The sequence below is a fragment of the Amyelois transitella genome, chromosome 11, assembly GCF_032362555.1.
Source record: "Amyelois transitella isolate CPQ chromosome 11, ilAmyTran1.1, whole genome shotgun sequence".
Taxonomy (NCBI): Eukaryota; Metazoa; Arthropoda; class Insecta; order Lepidoptera; family Pyralidae; genus Amyelois; species Amyelois transitella.
In genome coordinates, this window is record NC_083514.1 from 2,934,204 (window position 1) to 2,949,894 (window position 15,691).

General features: G+C 34.7%; 1 protein-coding gene across 2 annotated transcripts in view; it reads right to left on the reverse strand.

Annotated features, from left to right (window-relative positions):
• Window positions 1–911: 911 nt before the first annotated feature.
• Window positions 912–15,691, reverse strand: part of LOC106135093 (cyclin-dependent kinase 14) — a 63,367-nt gene continuing 48,587 nt past the window's right edge. For both annotated transcript variants that reach the window (XM_013335286.2, XM_013335287.2), the window contains exons 5-11: window positions 13,206–13,297; window positions 9,433–9,607; window positions 8,323–8,447; window positions 6,696–6,832; window positions 6,043–6,182; window positions 5,497–5,758; window positions 912–5,352 (exon numbers count right to left, since the gene is read on the reverse strand). In XM_013335286.2, the coding sequence (XP_013190740.1) occupies window positions 5,285–5,352; window positions 5,497–5,758; window positions 6,043–6,182; window positions 6,696–6,832; window positions 8,323–8,447; window positions 9,433–9,607; window positions 13,206–13,297 (999 nt within the window). In that variant the 3' untranslated portion in view covers window positions 912–5,284. The remainder of the gene's footprint in view (window positions 5,353–5,496; window positions 5,759–6,042; window positions 6,183–6,695; window positions 6,833–8,322; window positions 8,448–9,432; window positions 9,608–13,205; window positions 13,298–15,691) is intronic.

Here is a 15,691-nt window from a genome sequence, read left to right on the forward strand (position 1 = left end):
AAGATTTGATTATGTAGCCTAATCTTGGACGCTGTGATATTTAAACAGTAAGGCAATTAGATAAGAGAGGAAATTTTACCAAATTATGGGGTCTCCTGAGTAGAAAAGATTAAAATAAGATGAAAGAAGACAATTTTTTTTATTTTGATTTATATTATAACGCTTACGAGTATAAGGCACGCGTGAGTAGGCACAGTGGTGCAGTACTGTAAGTACCTACAAAGATCCTTACCTGATCGCTCAGGTTAAGTATTTCAAAGAAATTTTTAATTATTTTCTTTGTACTTTTGTAGTTCTTAATTAAATAAATTGAAATACTTCAAAACGTTTCATTTAAAAGCTCCTTACAAGTTTTTACAAAAAGATTTTTGTGCCGCCTTCAAGTTTCAAAGATTACAATTGAACTACTCGTTAAAATTGCTGTAAGTACATACTTATAGAACTAAGTACTTAGTAGTTTCATTATAGATCCAGACTTGTGAAGATCACTTTATGTACGTGCGAGTATTAAAATTAAACCATATTTAATTGATATAATTTGAACATAATCATAATATATTTTTGCAGTAGGTATACTTATAACTCAACTTAATACTAGCGCATTTTCTCTTAATTTTTTAATCTGGAATTTATAAAATAAATGCACAGCGAATTTATGGGAATAGTCCTAAAAATAAAACACATTAGTCATTATGAAATAAAAACTTTTATTATTATCAGTTCAAATATCGTATTTACATTTTTTGAACGAGTAAAAGCACATTGTTTATACATTAGAAAATAAAAAAAAATCATTACGTTCAGCAGAACAAGTACGATACGTAAAATAATGTAGTTAATACGACTTAATATAATAATTAAACATACAAAATAAATCTCATTACTCCGTGCATTAGGAAACGGACAAACGGACAAACGGACATGGCAACGTGTGGACTCAACTAATAAACTGTAACAACTAAATTACTATTTACACAATTCGATAAGCGTTACGCTGAAATATCGCGTTACTTTTATAGATATCGCCGAATTGCAAAGAATGAATATGCCTAAAAGTCGTGGGTTTAAAAAAAGCTCAATCCGTATTGTATGTTTGGTACATATAATTTATTTCATAATTTAATATTAGAAATAATAACAATTAAATCGCTTTAAATTAATAATTTTCAAGGAACAAAAATGATTCAATTTACATACAGACAATCATTGACATAATATTCCGGCGATATCTAAAAGCGCCGTCTGTTCTTCGATAAAAAAAAAATGCAAATAAGGTATTTAATAAAATTTCCACTATATATAAATGCTCCACGTAATCTCTCGTATCTTTTAATATGTTACAATTCGTCGTGCCTCACTCAACGGGTGAATTATTTAGTCAACTCCACATTCCCTAGAGAGGTTTCCAAAGGCAGTTTACCCTCGAAATGTCACCATCGAGAAATAAGCTGGAATAAAAAATATATTCTAGAAACACAGACATTTTCTCAGCAAAATAAAATTGAATAAATTTTCTCGTCGGTGACATCAAAAAGATTGGGCTACCATTGAAACTCCCGCCAAAATAATACACTTAGACCAAATTCAACAAATAATATACACGGAATTATTGCGTTTCACGAATCTATACAATTTACTTACTAGTTTGGTGTTCGGAACCGAATTAAGTTTCCTATGCGTCGTTGTAGAGGGCGCCACAAGCTTTTATTATATTTTATTTATTTTACTCGAAAACATTAAGTATTCAAGCACATTTAATTTTATTTCCCAGAACTTTAAACATTTCGACCTCATTATTATTCCTCTGCACGCATCGCAGTTTACTGCAGAAATGTGACCACAGATAATATGTAAAGCCTCTGAAAAATATCGGGGAATGGCAAAATAGGTCAACGGAGATACAAAAGAAGCGCTTATTTCGCTTTAATGATAACTGACGCAAAAGAAACAGATTTCCCAAACGGGACACGCCGCCTTTTTCTGGAAGATATTTCGGACGTGGCTTTGATCAGGGTTTTGACATCTTATTGATGTCATTATTTATGAACATTTTTTTTTATTTTTCTTCTTACATTTAAAGTGTATTCTTCCATTTATGTCAAAGATTTTAATCAAGTCTTTATTGCGAAGAAGTAGGGAAGACTACGTTTTTTTTCAAGTGCCACGGACCTTACTTCTATTGTCATCTTACATCTATTATCATTCTTCTATCAATTTTAAGGCTATTCTTGACTTGTTGACTCGACTTTCAACCAACAGGTTTTTTTCTGATCCGATTATTTACAACTTCTTCTCACCGTGATGTCAGATTTGGTAATCGAAATTAATTTAGCTATTTTAGAAACTGAGTCTATGCAAGATAGTCTGTAGCATAAAAATATAACTAACCTAGAAAACACACTCACGAAAGCAAGCTACAAACGGGAAAATGGCCTTGAAAATATTCCATATCTCTTTCGAATTGGTATAATAGGTACTTATATAGAAACAAAACTGAGAAAAAAAAAAAATTAAACAGACATTCAAGATCTTTTTTATATTTTTTTTTATTCTGTATATTTTATTTCGAGTAAATTTACCATGTTGGTCATATTTCCTTGATCTATAACATGTATCCTAGCCAGTGGCGCCCTCTATGAGTGTAATCGTACTAAAGCTCGGTACACGCTACTACGCTAAGTAGATCTACGCTCACTAGACAGGCGCGCGCGCATTGACAACTTGACTTCATAAAATTTTAAAGTGTCTATTTTTATCGTGGGCATTTCAACTACTCGCTTTATAGAAAATCTCTATTTTGTGTAGTTGGCAGTGTTTCAAGATTTATGTTTGAAAATATTGATACACATGTATGTCAGTAACGTCATTGAATAGTACGTATGATGCGAATTGCGTAGTGTGATTATGTGACCAAACTAAAAATGATTAAGAATTTAATTTAAACGGGAAAAATCTCATCATTATCTCAGTACTTTATTAAAATTTAAATTGAATTTACTAAAAAAATATTGGCGACTGAAAAATTCAAATTATATATTCATCATAATAAATTGATTTAATTATGTTTTTCTATTGATATTTTAGATTTCTGTTATAATATCAAAAAATATTTTTTTATATTTCAACTCTATTTTTGGCACAAATTGGTGTTCCTGATTTCGTTATTTAATATAAAATTTTTACAGATTTAACCTAGTTCATTTATTTGTTACTTTTCTCCAACTTAAATATGTACAAAGTACAAGTGCGTTACTTTTTTATTTTAATATGACGTGCTTTCTTATTCCATGCTAACCTGATTAATTAAGAAATGTAGCAATGATTTATTGAAAAATGTCCAAGTTGTCAATGCGCCTGTCCACTACATTGCACCCTAAACCTTACTTTGTGGGGGACCACTAAAATTTGACTAAACTGTATTCACTAGTCTTTCATCTAGACGGATCCTAACTCCATCTAAACACTAAACCTCTCGTATGAAGATTAAATTTATCGATCGATACAATATACAATAGGACGGTCCCACACTTTTAATATCTGAGATCTGCCACGATAATAATAATTTTGGTTATGATTTCGGTCAATTCGCTTAGTATCACTGGTTGCAGCTGCAATCCATCGCCGAGTACGCAAGCGTGCACGTAAAATGCTGCGTTCTGATTGGCTGTTGGTCACGTCACTATAGTCTTTAAAATATAATTTTATCTCTGTGACAGCAAGATAGAATGATATCTATGACGTATGTAATTGCGAAAAAGACAGACCTAAAAATTTATGCGTTTAACATCTGTCACAGAGATCAAGTTATATTTGAAAGACTATAGTGCAGTAAAGATTATTATATTACTTTAATATCAACTTGGCGGCAATTTTGAGTAAGTTATTATTACTTATGGGCGCCAAAAAAAAAATTCAATTTGTTTGAAAGCCTTATCCGTGCAATAAGCATGACAGAATGAAAACTCTGTAAGTGCAACACAAATAGATGACATAACGTCCCAAGTCACAGCCAATCAGGAGGCAGCATATCATTGCCTCGTGTCCACACAAAACCTCGCCACCTAATGTTACTATTTGAGCACCGTGGAAGGAATGTGTGCATAAGATTTAGACAAAACGCCAAGATTGAACGCCCCACAATGAAACGACCGAACACACTGACCAATTTCAATCGTCATTGCAAAGCGTCCCAGATAAAAACCGTATAGCTTTCATAAGACTGCATAAGAGTTATCATCGACAATTATACCTTAATAAATATAAATAAACATCTTCAAAATTTTTACCAAATTATGAGCATATATCCTGCATAAAAATCTTTTAAAATAACACCTCATACTCTTCTCAATTATAGATATACATGGCACACTGCTCTGTTCATATATTTATACATATATAATTCGTACACTCGATACCTATCAGTTTACCTTGTCACCATAGAATAATTGAATTATATGGATGGATATTCCGTTAGAAGCTTAAAAAGCGCTTAAACATTCAAGTCGAAAGTGATCGACGGATGGACAAAAAAGTATAATTAGAGGGTTCAAACAAACGAATACTGTCCGGCATTCGATGCCATTCGAACAATTTTAAACTAGACGAGAGAACTATCACGAAATTTTGGTCCACCGAAAACGTGTCAACCATATTTCGACGTTTTAAAACTATAGGAATTGAAACGTACTAACTAATAACGCTCGCACACTGATTGTAGGGCGTCGATTCGACCGCATCTGTGGTCAGAATGATAGCATACGAGATTGAATCAATCTCAAGATTAAGGAGGGCGATTTTATTAAAATTTTAATTTAAACTAAAATTAACTTAATACCTATTCTTTTGTTTTAGTTTTTTTTTATTCTGTATGATATGATCAAAAAAAAATTTAAGAATATGTTAGTTTTAGTTTTTCAGTCCAAAAAGTGTTCTCTGAAAACCGTAAACTTAAAATTTTTCGCCTTATAAGACTTTCCATTTTTCAAAAATTTATTTTATCGACAGAAAGGTCTGTAACAAAAAAAATTTTAAGAAAATGTTAGTTTTAGTTTGTCAGTCCAAAAAGTGTTCTCTGAAAACCGTAAACTAAAAATTTTTCGCCTTATATGACATTCCATTTTTCAAAAATTTCTTTCGTCGACAAAAAGGACTTTAGGGCTCTTAATAACCAGACTTCCAAAAACTAATTGACTAAATCTCATATGGGTTCGAATAGTGAGTCGAATCGAGCCGGCATAGTAGGAGCGATCGTAACAGATTCAACTAAAGCGCTAGTCGGTGGGGCTCACTTGACGGCCGTGTGCCGAGTCTCCGTGTGCAGGCAGACTCCTTCTACTGTGAAGATTGACACCTCTGGAACAAGAGAGAATTCATTTGGAAAATTGATTTTAATACGATTGTTTACTGCCGATAGCGTCTTCGTCCGGTCAAAGTACAGAAGCAGCCAATCTAAGCGAAGTAAAGCTGATAAACCTCTTTAAAGACTATTAAACTCACCATCAGGCAAATCCCTCAATCTAGGTGGTAGCTGACTGAAGTACACATGCTGCAGCGATCTATCCGCTGATAATCTTCTCGCAGGATCGGGTTGCAGTAAAGAAGCCGCTAATCTTTCAGCGTCTCTTCCACCTTCCCTGAGGCGGGGGAAGGCGGCCCCGAGAGGCCTGGCGGGGCAGCTTCCCCACCGGGACACGTGTGTGCGAAGACCCGGTAAACGGGTCACTCCGGACCAGCTTTCTTCTGTTGGGGTGCCCACCACCTGGATGGAAAGAATTATTTTATATTTTTTAGATAGTTTTGTATTTGTGGTGAAAAAAAGATAAGTGTCGCTGAGTTCCAATATCACAAGTTTTTAATTTTATTTGGGGTAATACATTAGTGTGATTTATTGGAATATGTATATTTATTTATACAATTTTAAGAAAGAGCGAACGATGCACCCTATTTTTTTTTTGTTTCAGTGACCGAACAATTGTATATAAATTTTATATTTATCATCTGAAAACTTAGTGATCGGACAATACATTAAAAATTACCACGCACCTTAAATATCTTGTCGAGCTGATCATGAGTGTCCCTGACTCCGGGGAAGGTGGGCACTCCGCAGAGCATCTCCACGAATATGCAGCCCACGCCCCACATGTCCAAAGACGTCGAGTATTCCGTACTGCCCAGTAGCACGTCTGTACAAAGACAAATTAATCTTGAATTATGAGAATTTTCTAGAAAGCTTTGTGTAGTACGTGTTAGACAGAGACATAGTAAGAAAAATATTACGAAATACTGTGCTTTGTTTAGTGGGTGATAAAGAAAAGGGTAAAGGGAGTTAATGAAACAAGAGATAGCGGTGACAAAAGAAGGAAGAGGGATAAGGGGAAAAAATAAGGTGATAAACGTCTGAATAGCCTTAAAACTATATAAATTAGTAACAAACATGATAGAATACGCGTACTTAATTATATACATTACGTGAATATTGAGTTTTAATTTTGAAACCATAAATGTTTTATGTTCATTCAAAAAACAATGGAAACCACATCTAAAAAATTCAAAATTATTTGAGAATAAATAAACATCAAGACAAGAATTAGTCACAAGTATATTTATTAGCAGGCTGTTTTGAGGGTAGGTTTAAGTGTGTGACAAGGATAGAGATAAGTGTATGTCAGTGAGTAACAGAGAAAGAGACGGCTCACCTGGCGGTCTGTACCACAGCGTGACGACCTCGTGCGAGTACGTGTGGCTCGGCACTGACTTGGCGCGCGCGAGACCGAAGTCGGCCAGTTTCAGCTCCCCGTGGGAACTTATTAGCAGGTTCTGTGGTTTCACGTCCCTGTTGAACAAACGTATTATTTTCAAATTCGAACTAAAAACATCAATTTAAATATATTTTTTTAACATTTTCGACAAAAATGAATAAAAAAATAAAACTAAAATGGTTGTAATTCATAAACGAGATATAATCATCTAAAACCCTTTACTTAAAATGAAAAGCCACCTGACAAAAGCAGAAGACCAATTTAGACAATTTAATTAATTATAATTTTCATATAACCCAGTCATATTATCCAAAAGAGCAACATTATATTATAGCTAAAGGATTTAATAACGTACCAACAACAAGAGTAAAACAAAATCTAAAAGAACATTATGTTATTTCTGAAACGTATAGCTTATATCTTAACTAATTCTACGTTATACTATAATTAACTAAGCTTATACTTATGAATGATTATGAAACAAAAATTACATTTAATATGGAACGTCCCTCTATAACGCTATATCTAAAAAATAAGACTATAAATAGAAAAACGCCTAAAATAAATGTCTGACAATAACAATTTACAAAATAGAAAACAATTTATGCAACTCCAGCCCAAAATTGTTTTTTTTTTTAAATGAAATCGAGTTCGTTCCAGAGCATACCTTTGGCGGCGTATTCCCCCCAAATTCAATATTGACACAGTTCTCGACTAGATTACGGGTTATGCGGCGTTTTTGTTGGCGGGCTCGCCATTCCGCTCATAAATATGTTATGAGCTTCGCGTAGCATGGCTTCTTTTCCACTCGGCCGGATAAATGCGAGCAATAAATTAGACAATGTGTGTCGGCCGGGTAACTTATGGAGAACTCTCGGATTATCACTGAAGTTGTTTTGTTTACTTGTGCAAAAAGTTTTTTTACTTACTTATTACTTACGAGATTACACTCCCATGGGCTTTGTCGAAACCGATATGGAATGAGCTCTCGTGAAGTTCATTATTTTTTCATTCGCAAGTTCAATAAATTACTTACGTGATGCCTCTTTCGCGGAGGGATAGGAAGAGCCTTACATATTTTCACTTGACACTTTTGTTTCACTTGTATAAATTTCCTAAAATTTTTCGCTTTTGTGTTTTAATAAAACAAAACCGACCATAGTAATAATGCCTCGGCTGAAGATAACGGACCCTATACTAGATTCTAACTATACTACTACTTCTTGTACGACCATAGCAATTTACCTGAACAAATTCGCCCATGTTTATTCAATATACTAATTAGTATACTGAATTGAATGTGAATGAATTTCCAAATGTGAATTAGTGTGCATGACACTAATTCACATTTTCAAGTTCATATCTACTATAATACCTAAAAATAAATTGACGAAGCAAGCTTTTTTACAAAATTACTGTAATTTGTGTAATAAATTCCATCAAGATTTCGGCTAAACTACAGCCCAAGTCGAACTGTGCCAGACAAACTTACTGAATATCATTAATAATTGTGTGAATATTAAATGATTAATTCAGGAATATTTTTATAAAAAATCTATGTTACCTGTGTAAAACTCTTCTCCTATGGCAGTAGGACAGTCCCCTCAACAACTGGAACATGAACAGTCTGACGTTGTGATGGTTCAGCCCGCCCGGGTGCCTCTCCATGTATTGCGATAGATCCGTGTCCTAGGAAGTAAAAAATAAATATAGTCAGTGATGAGTTATTATAATGTAGAACAAATCTGTTCTTGAATAAGATTGTGACTGCAATTCCTATTGTTTATTTTAAGTTCAACTAAATACATACAAAAGTAAAAAGGCAAAGGTCAGGTGAAGAGTAAACCGACGAGTTTGCATGAAGAGAGTTATGAATGTGGATGACGCGAAAAAAGTAAGAAGGGATCGTGGCAAGTGGAATGATGTAGTCTCTGCGTCTCTGCTCCGGGAAAAGGCGTCCTTTATGTATGTAAATACATACATTTCACGTATCTTTCTATTTGTTTTAATAATAAAAGGAAAAACATCTTTGACTGCCAGTAATTTTGTACAAATCAGGTAGTAGGAAATTACAAGGTGAACACTGTCAATTTATCTGTATGGAATACGTATCACTGAAAATACTACTACTTTGTATTCTTAGCAACATAAATTATTACTTTCGTACCTATGCACAAATAAATTTTAAATGCCGGTTTTTGTCAGGCAGGCAGATAATAAAGCTATTCGAAATTTTTCACAGCTATTTCAAAAGGTAAAAGATTAACTTATAATACAATTGATAAAGGAACACCGAATCTCGAGCCAATAATTTGATCTGAGATTCAATATATAAACAGAAGTGACTTCTAAATTGAAGAAATCAGGTCCTTCCGAGCAATCACTTTACTTTTACATTCAATCTTACAGCCGATGATAAGATATGTAGGGGAAGGTCTTACTAACTGCTATTTTCTCACACATATATAAAAAAATTGTGACCTTGTGAAACAACTGGCAAACACACCATAGAAGAGATCTCTTTTTGGGGATTAGTCCGCCATTTTTGTTCTTGTGTTGCAATTTGCTACCAGAACATTGAAGCAATATCCGATCTATTCATACTAAGAATCCTCGAGATGAGGTTCCAGTTCTCTTAGGAGATTGACCGCGTGCTGTCTCACACTCGACTCACCACAAACTCGAACACGAAGGTGAGCGTCTCGCGCGTGTGCACGATGTCGTGCAGAGTCACGATGTTGGCGTGTTTCAGTTCTTTGAGGAGTGAAGCCTCGCGGATCGCCGTAAAGGGCGCGCCCTCGTCCTCTTGCAGTCTGATCTCTTTCAATGCTACTACTTGTTGCGTTAAACTGTTGACAAAGAAAAACACAATTTGATAATTGAATCTTTAATTCCCAAGTTTAAATATATGTATACTAGCTGTGCTCGCAACATCGACCTCGTGGAATAGTTATTTTGGGCATTATTGGAGCCCTCAAGGATGAATAATTTTCTCCGCTTTTTTCACATTTTCCATTATTTCTTTGCTCCTCATAGTTGCAACGTGATGTTATATAGCCTAAAGCCTTCCTCGATAAATGGTCTATTCAACGCAAAAAGATTTTTTCAATTCGAACGTACAATAGTAGTTCCTGAGATTAGCGCGTTCAAACAAACAAACTCTTCAGCTTTATAATATTAGTATAGATGTTAGTCGAATTTAAACTCTTCTAATGCTAATAAAATGTCGATGTCACATTAATTATGTAGTATTCAAAACAAAATTCAGGCTTCATTGTTTAAAACCTTACTCAAACCCAAAAGCTCCTCGAACATGTGACTTTATAATGAATACATGTTTTTCAGCAAACCTCAAGCGCAAGTAATTATGACCAACCGAACAATCCACAACTGATCCTCTCATGACCCCATTAACTTGATGTTATATGATGAAGTTAATGCGGCATCCCTTTGACGACACAGAGGCTTAGCATTTGCGAAGGGTAAACATGTCAACTTCCTTTTCAGAGACTTTCCAAACTGATTTGAATTAGTCAAACAATGCGCCAAGTAATTATACCTATGTAATTCATACAAAAAATATTAGAACAAAGACGACGCAATATTGCCAGATCAGTGCATGTACTCTGGTAAACATATTTTAGACCAAAGATACATGTAATGTCCCGTAAAATACCTGGTTAGTACCAGAAGAAATAGTTGCAGTGGAACAGTAAAGACTCACAAAAATGATGGAAGATGCAAAAGGTCTTCTAGGCGTGTAAGGCTACTTCTGATCGAACAACGCAAAAATCTCAAATGTAAGACAAAATTCCACACTAAAGACTGGCCCCCAAACCCAAGACTAGTCCCTAAAGTTTTCACAGAAGCGGTACGCGAAACAACTAAATTAGGATCTAGATAAAGTAAATACGATCTAAATTCGAAGACCCGTTAACAACCGAATTGTGGCAATGGAATGTCTGACGTCAAGTTACTCTAGCTAGTGTTACTAAACTTGGTTGATGAATAGGACAATTTGGCGAGACACGCTCATTACGAATGAAGCAGTCAGCTTCAGAGGCATTCGATATTCAGAGTTCCGTTTGACTTGGCCCTCTTGACCCGACCTTGCCGGAAAAACCGCAGCGATTTTATGTCTCACTAATTTACTAGCTTCTCTAATAGGAACAGAAATAGGATCGTTTTAAACCCTAAACCCTGTTACATTTCGCAAACCGTGCAGTTTTATAAAAAATATATTACTTCCATCTACATGATATTCAATAGAACATACGAGTATGCGACAGTGTACCATATATTTAAAGATAAAACTAAAATTCTGGCTTCCAAAATATTCAACGGTTGTAACGGCGGAGCGCTCATGAAATTTTAAAATTTATTTGAGCGTATATTCATAAAATAATGTTACAAGCTATACAAAATAGGCTAAAAGCTTTACATATCGAGTGACGTCAAAGAGCCGCTCTGAATGGAAAATGGAGGCAAAAAAAAGCTGCTAAACGCATGTTAACATAAGTTTTAAATGGGTTTAATATTGCTGAGTGAGTATTTTCAGGAGATTTATACTAATCTTGTTAATGTTTAAGTGTCTTTGGTTTATGGGTCTCGCCGCCTAAATAAATTGTGTATTTGCATGGCATGCACACTACACTAAAAGAGAATTTCCCTATCCTTACGAGAAAGAAAATTATCGGGATTTTCAGTAAAGTGAATAGTTTTTATTGCCAATTTAGATCGTTACTTTCAGGGCTGCGTTGAAGTGTAAGTGATGTCTTCGCTTAGCAGTGGGCGGACAAGGGTCCAACTTTTAATGAGGGCGATGAAAGACCGTGATGGGTAATAATCTATTTTTATTTAAACATTATCGGAAAATTCACTCTCACCTTGAAAATATCTCATTATACAGAATAAATAAAGTACTAAAGTAGCGAACCTTTACTCCACCCTATCATATTTTAAAGCTCCATTTCTCAAATCAAAAACAATGTTTTGAGATCAGGTATTAAAAATAAAAATCAATGTGCCAATAGGTGGCGCGTTTGTTAAACTGTTTTTGACTAATTATTGGCGGGACACGGTCTAAGTTTGTATGTTCTTCGTCGTACCCCCGGTCTCTCGGACCCCGTGAGGCCCGCTTTTGTTCGCTTTCCGCCATTTCTCTTTCCTCTTTAGACAAACGGGTCCAAATTGCAAACTATAATAATATCATTACATAGAATATTCAAAACGGCAAATAAGGTAGTCGTGTCTCAGAATGCGCTCGGGAATTGCTCGTCTGAGGATTCTGTGGTATCGGATGGCAAGCACCATGGCTCTTTACTTATGCGAATCTATTGTCACAGGAGATTCCACGAAACGTGACCTAACAGCGCTCGGCTTTTATTACCTCGTATTTTCTCATACTTTATGCCCCGAGCTACAAACAATAAGAATGAATTACTCTGCTATGTGAATGCACACGGAAATATTAAGTCATAGTAATAGTCATGGTTATAATAGGTAAGTAATTCAGTCAACCTTATGAACAATAAATTGAAATGCTTGAAAATTATGATTTTCCGGTATTAACATGTTAATGGTTAGAACGTAAAACCCGGTAAACAACTTTATTGTAGATATCATCAATTGTCACTTACATTTATGTAAGTGTGTATCACCTAGCTATAGTGTAAGCTCAGAATTTACATTTAGATTAAGGAATCATCACGATCACGCAAAACCAAAACATAAGTTTTCTTTTAAAAACAAAACGTGCCTTAAAAAAATGGCGAACATATAATACTGCTCGTTAAAATTTCCAAGCGTTTTAGTGAAATTCCTTCATAACGTTCACCGCTAAACGTTCAGCCGCTCCTTTGTTTGTCAAACAGAAGTTTGTAAGGATATCAACTTTCAAAACACTTCCAAGTTGTTGATTTTCAAATGTTTAAGATGCTCTCCCGTTCTAAATCTTTCCGTCTCAATATTTAACTCAGACAACTTTCTTTTGACGTGGGCGTTTCTTTGCATTGTTAATTTCTTTATTGTTAAGATATCATTTTGACTCAAAGTTAAATTGCTGGTTTATAAATTAATTGAATAATTAATCTTCCTCTAGGCTAGTTCCGGTTACATTCTCACCTACGCTACGATAATTTCTTTTCGGCCATGATTCTGGATTGATTTGCCCAATCAGGTTTTACACGAAGCGACTCCCGTCCGACCTATCGCAACGAAGCTGAGGAAACTAACTTAGTGCATTATGGTTAAACATTGTGTAACCATAATCCACTATGGGTTATTTGCCTAAACGTGCCACAACCGAGAATATTTGCGCACGCAAATAAACTTCTGCTTCTCTCTATGATTTCGGTTATGAAGAGTTCATGTTTGAAGGGGCTACTTACTGTCTATAAAAAATCACAAATTTATTAATTCAAACAAATGATAAAAAGAAATACTCACTTGCTATAACCTTTATACACTGTGGCGTAGGAACCCTCACCGAGCTGCTCTAGCTTAATGTAAGCTTCGGATTTCCCGAACGGAGAGTCACCCTGCGGCAAAGAGAAAAAATTGTTCATTTATCACGGCCACAGCACGGCAACACTAATCCCGCAATTTACGACGTACGTCCCGACCAAATGCTGAATGCTGATAGGGTTTCTAACAGCACGTTGGAATGGTAGGATCCTGATACAGCCATAGGGTTTGTCCTTTAGAAATTGGAGCAATATAAAATCGATTTATCATATTGTATTATATATGAAACTAGAGGAATGTGTCGTCGTCTCGCAGTTGTAAATCTGTTAAATAACGGCGTTACGTTCACCAGTACTTACAACTTCAATCTACTCTTGTCTTTATGATTCTGAATTCAATGGTTTGTCCCTATAAGCAGAAGGTAAGTCACTATATATTTCTCCGTATTAAATTTAAGCTGTTAGTCCCGTTAGCCATCGGATCGTGATAGTGACATCGATTGATCGTGAATGCAGCTAGTACTGTAATTACACAGACGATGGGACGAATGTCACTGTATAATAGGAACATACCCTTATTCATAAGTTAGGTACATAGATACTATAGACAGGAAGAGATGAAACCGCGCGGTACTATAAATAATTAATTCCATTCGTTACAGACCGCGCCTGTCAGAGCAGATATCAATTTTTTTTCGGGATTTGATTTTTAAATTGCCAGGTCTGAAATGCGTTTTATTTTGGAAATAAACCTTTATTTATATAAATCTTTATTTTTGTATGTATGAATAAGTAATTTTATTTAACCAGTGACACCGCCATTATATGTTTTGATATTTTGTCACCAATAATGATATAATCATTCAATTTATGGTGAGTTTGTAATTGCATTTGCAATGGTTTCACTACCCAAAACTCTCGAAATATCTAAAACCGGACAGAAAATATATGACAAATAGAAAAAAAATTAACCTAATCCTAGTTGATATACCTTTTAAAACATAATTAATTATTCAAAGCTGTAAAACGTTATAATAGGCAAGTTGTCCTTAAATGTATTGTTATATTAAGCAATCTTTCACCTTGTACAGCTTCAGCATAACGGCAGGTTGATTTCTTTTCTTGGCATACAGAGCGTTTTTAAATCGATAAATACAATTATTATTTTTCTTTCTTATCTTAACTGCTACTGCGGGTAAAAGTTAGTACTAAATATATGTCTACACATGTGTTCACTCTACTTGTGCAAAATTTCATTGTAATCCATTGCACCTTTTGAAAATGAAAGCAAATCCGCATTGTACCTATGAAAATTTAACGTTGCATGCGACAGTCGAGTAAAAACAAAGCAGAAGAAGCAAGTATTAATACTAAGTGCCAAATTTATCGCCGGCTAAGTGAATCCACCACCGGTGCTGTTATTTATACTGATTAAGGCGAATGGTGATGTAAAAGCGCGGTGTCTCACTTTCCTGGCCGTATAGCTTGACCAGAAAAATTACATTATTACGAAATAAAAAAAGAATAAAAAATCACAGGCAATAATTACTCAAAAAGCAAGCCAACGCAAAGCTTTTAAGTACTCAAAAGTATTAGGTTATGTCTATGGTGCCTTTGATAAATACATCGACATATTTGAAAACACTGCACTTTTGTCAAATCACTTTAGTGAGGTGAAAAGCGCCTGAGATGGCATGGCAACACTACATTACTATGTTTCTATTCATGGCGGCAGATCGGTGGGGTAAAGCGCCAAATATCGCATGGCAACACTCGTTTTCTTGGCCATAGATCTACGTGTCTAAATATTTGACTTAGCTAATGTAACGCTGAGATCTGACATTTTGAGTGCACGCCTGCTCTAATAATAATATAGACTTTACATTTCGGATTCTTGTAGGATAATAAATCAGTACGAGAGTTGTGAATACTATCAAGTAATTAAGTGTTAAATATTTTGATCATTAGAATCTGAAAAGCTTTTTAAGGGGATAAATAATTTAATAAATTTAATAAAATTGCTTGCCTTAAGAATCGTAACATATCGTAAGAATTATTAACCAAGTTTCAAGTTTGAATACTGGTTTATTCACCTTTACTATCAATATCAATCCACATGACTAACTCCCAAATAATATGATGAATTGGCTCGAATGTTCCGCTCCAAACGATCCGTCTCATAGGCAATACATTACATTTACCATCTCATAACTTGAGGATAACACATAAAAATGCGAATGTTTGTATCTTATGAAAAACGAGTACCGAAAAACTCCTTAAATGATTTATGAAGGTTAATCCTACGTTTGGGAAATATATTTATCTACTCGTACCATCCAGAAATAAATGGCCAAAAATATGATTATTATGTAAACCTTATGAGCTGTCTCTACGAAAGTGTTATTATTGTTTTTTATTTTTTTTATTACACAGATTAAAACAGTCTCATAAAACTTCAAAACTCGTGTT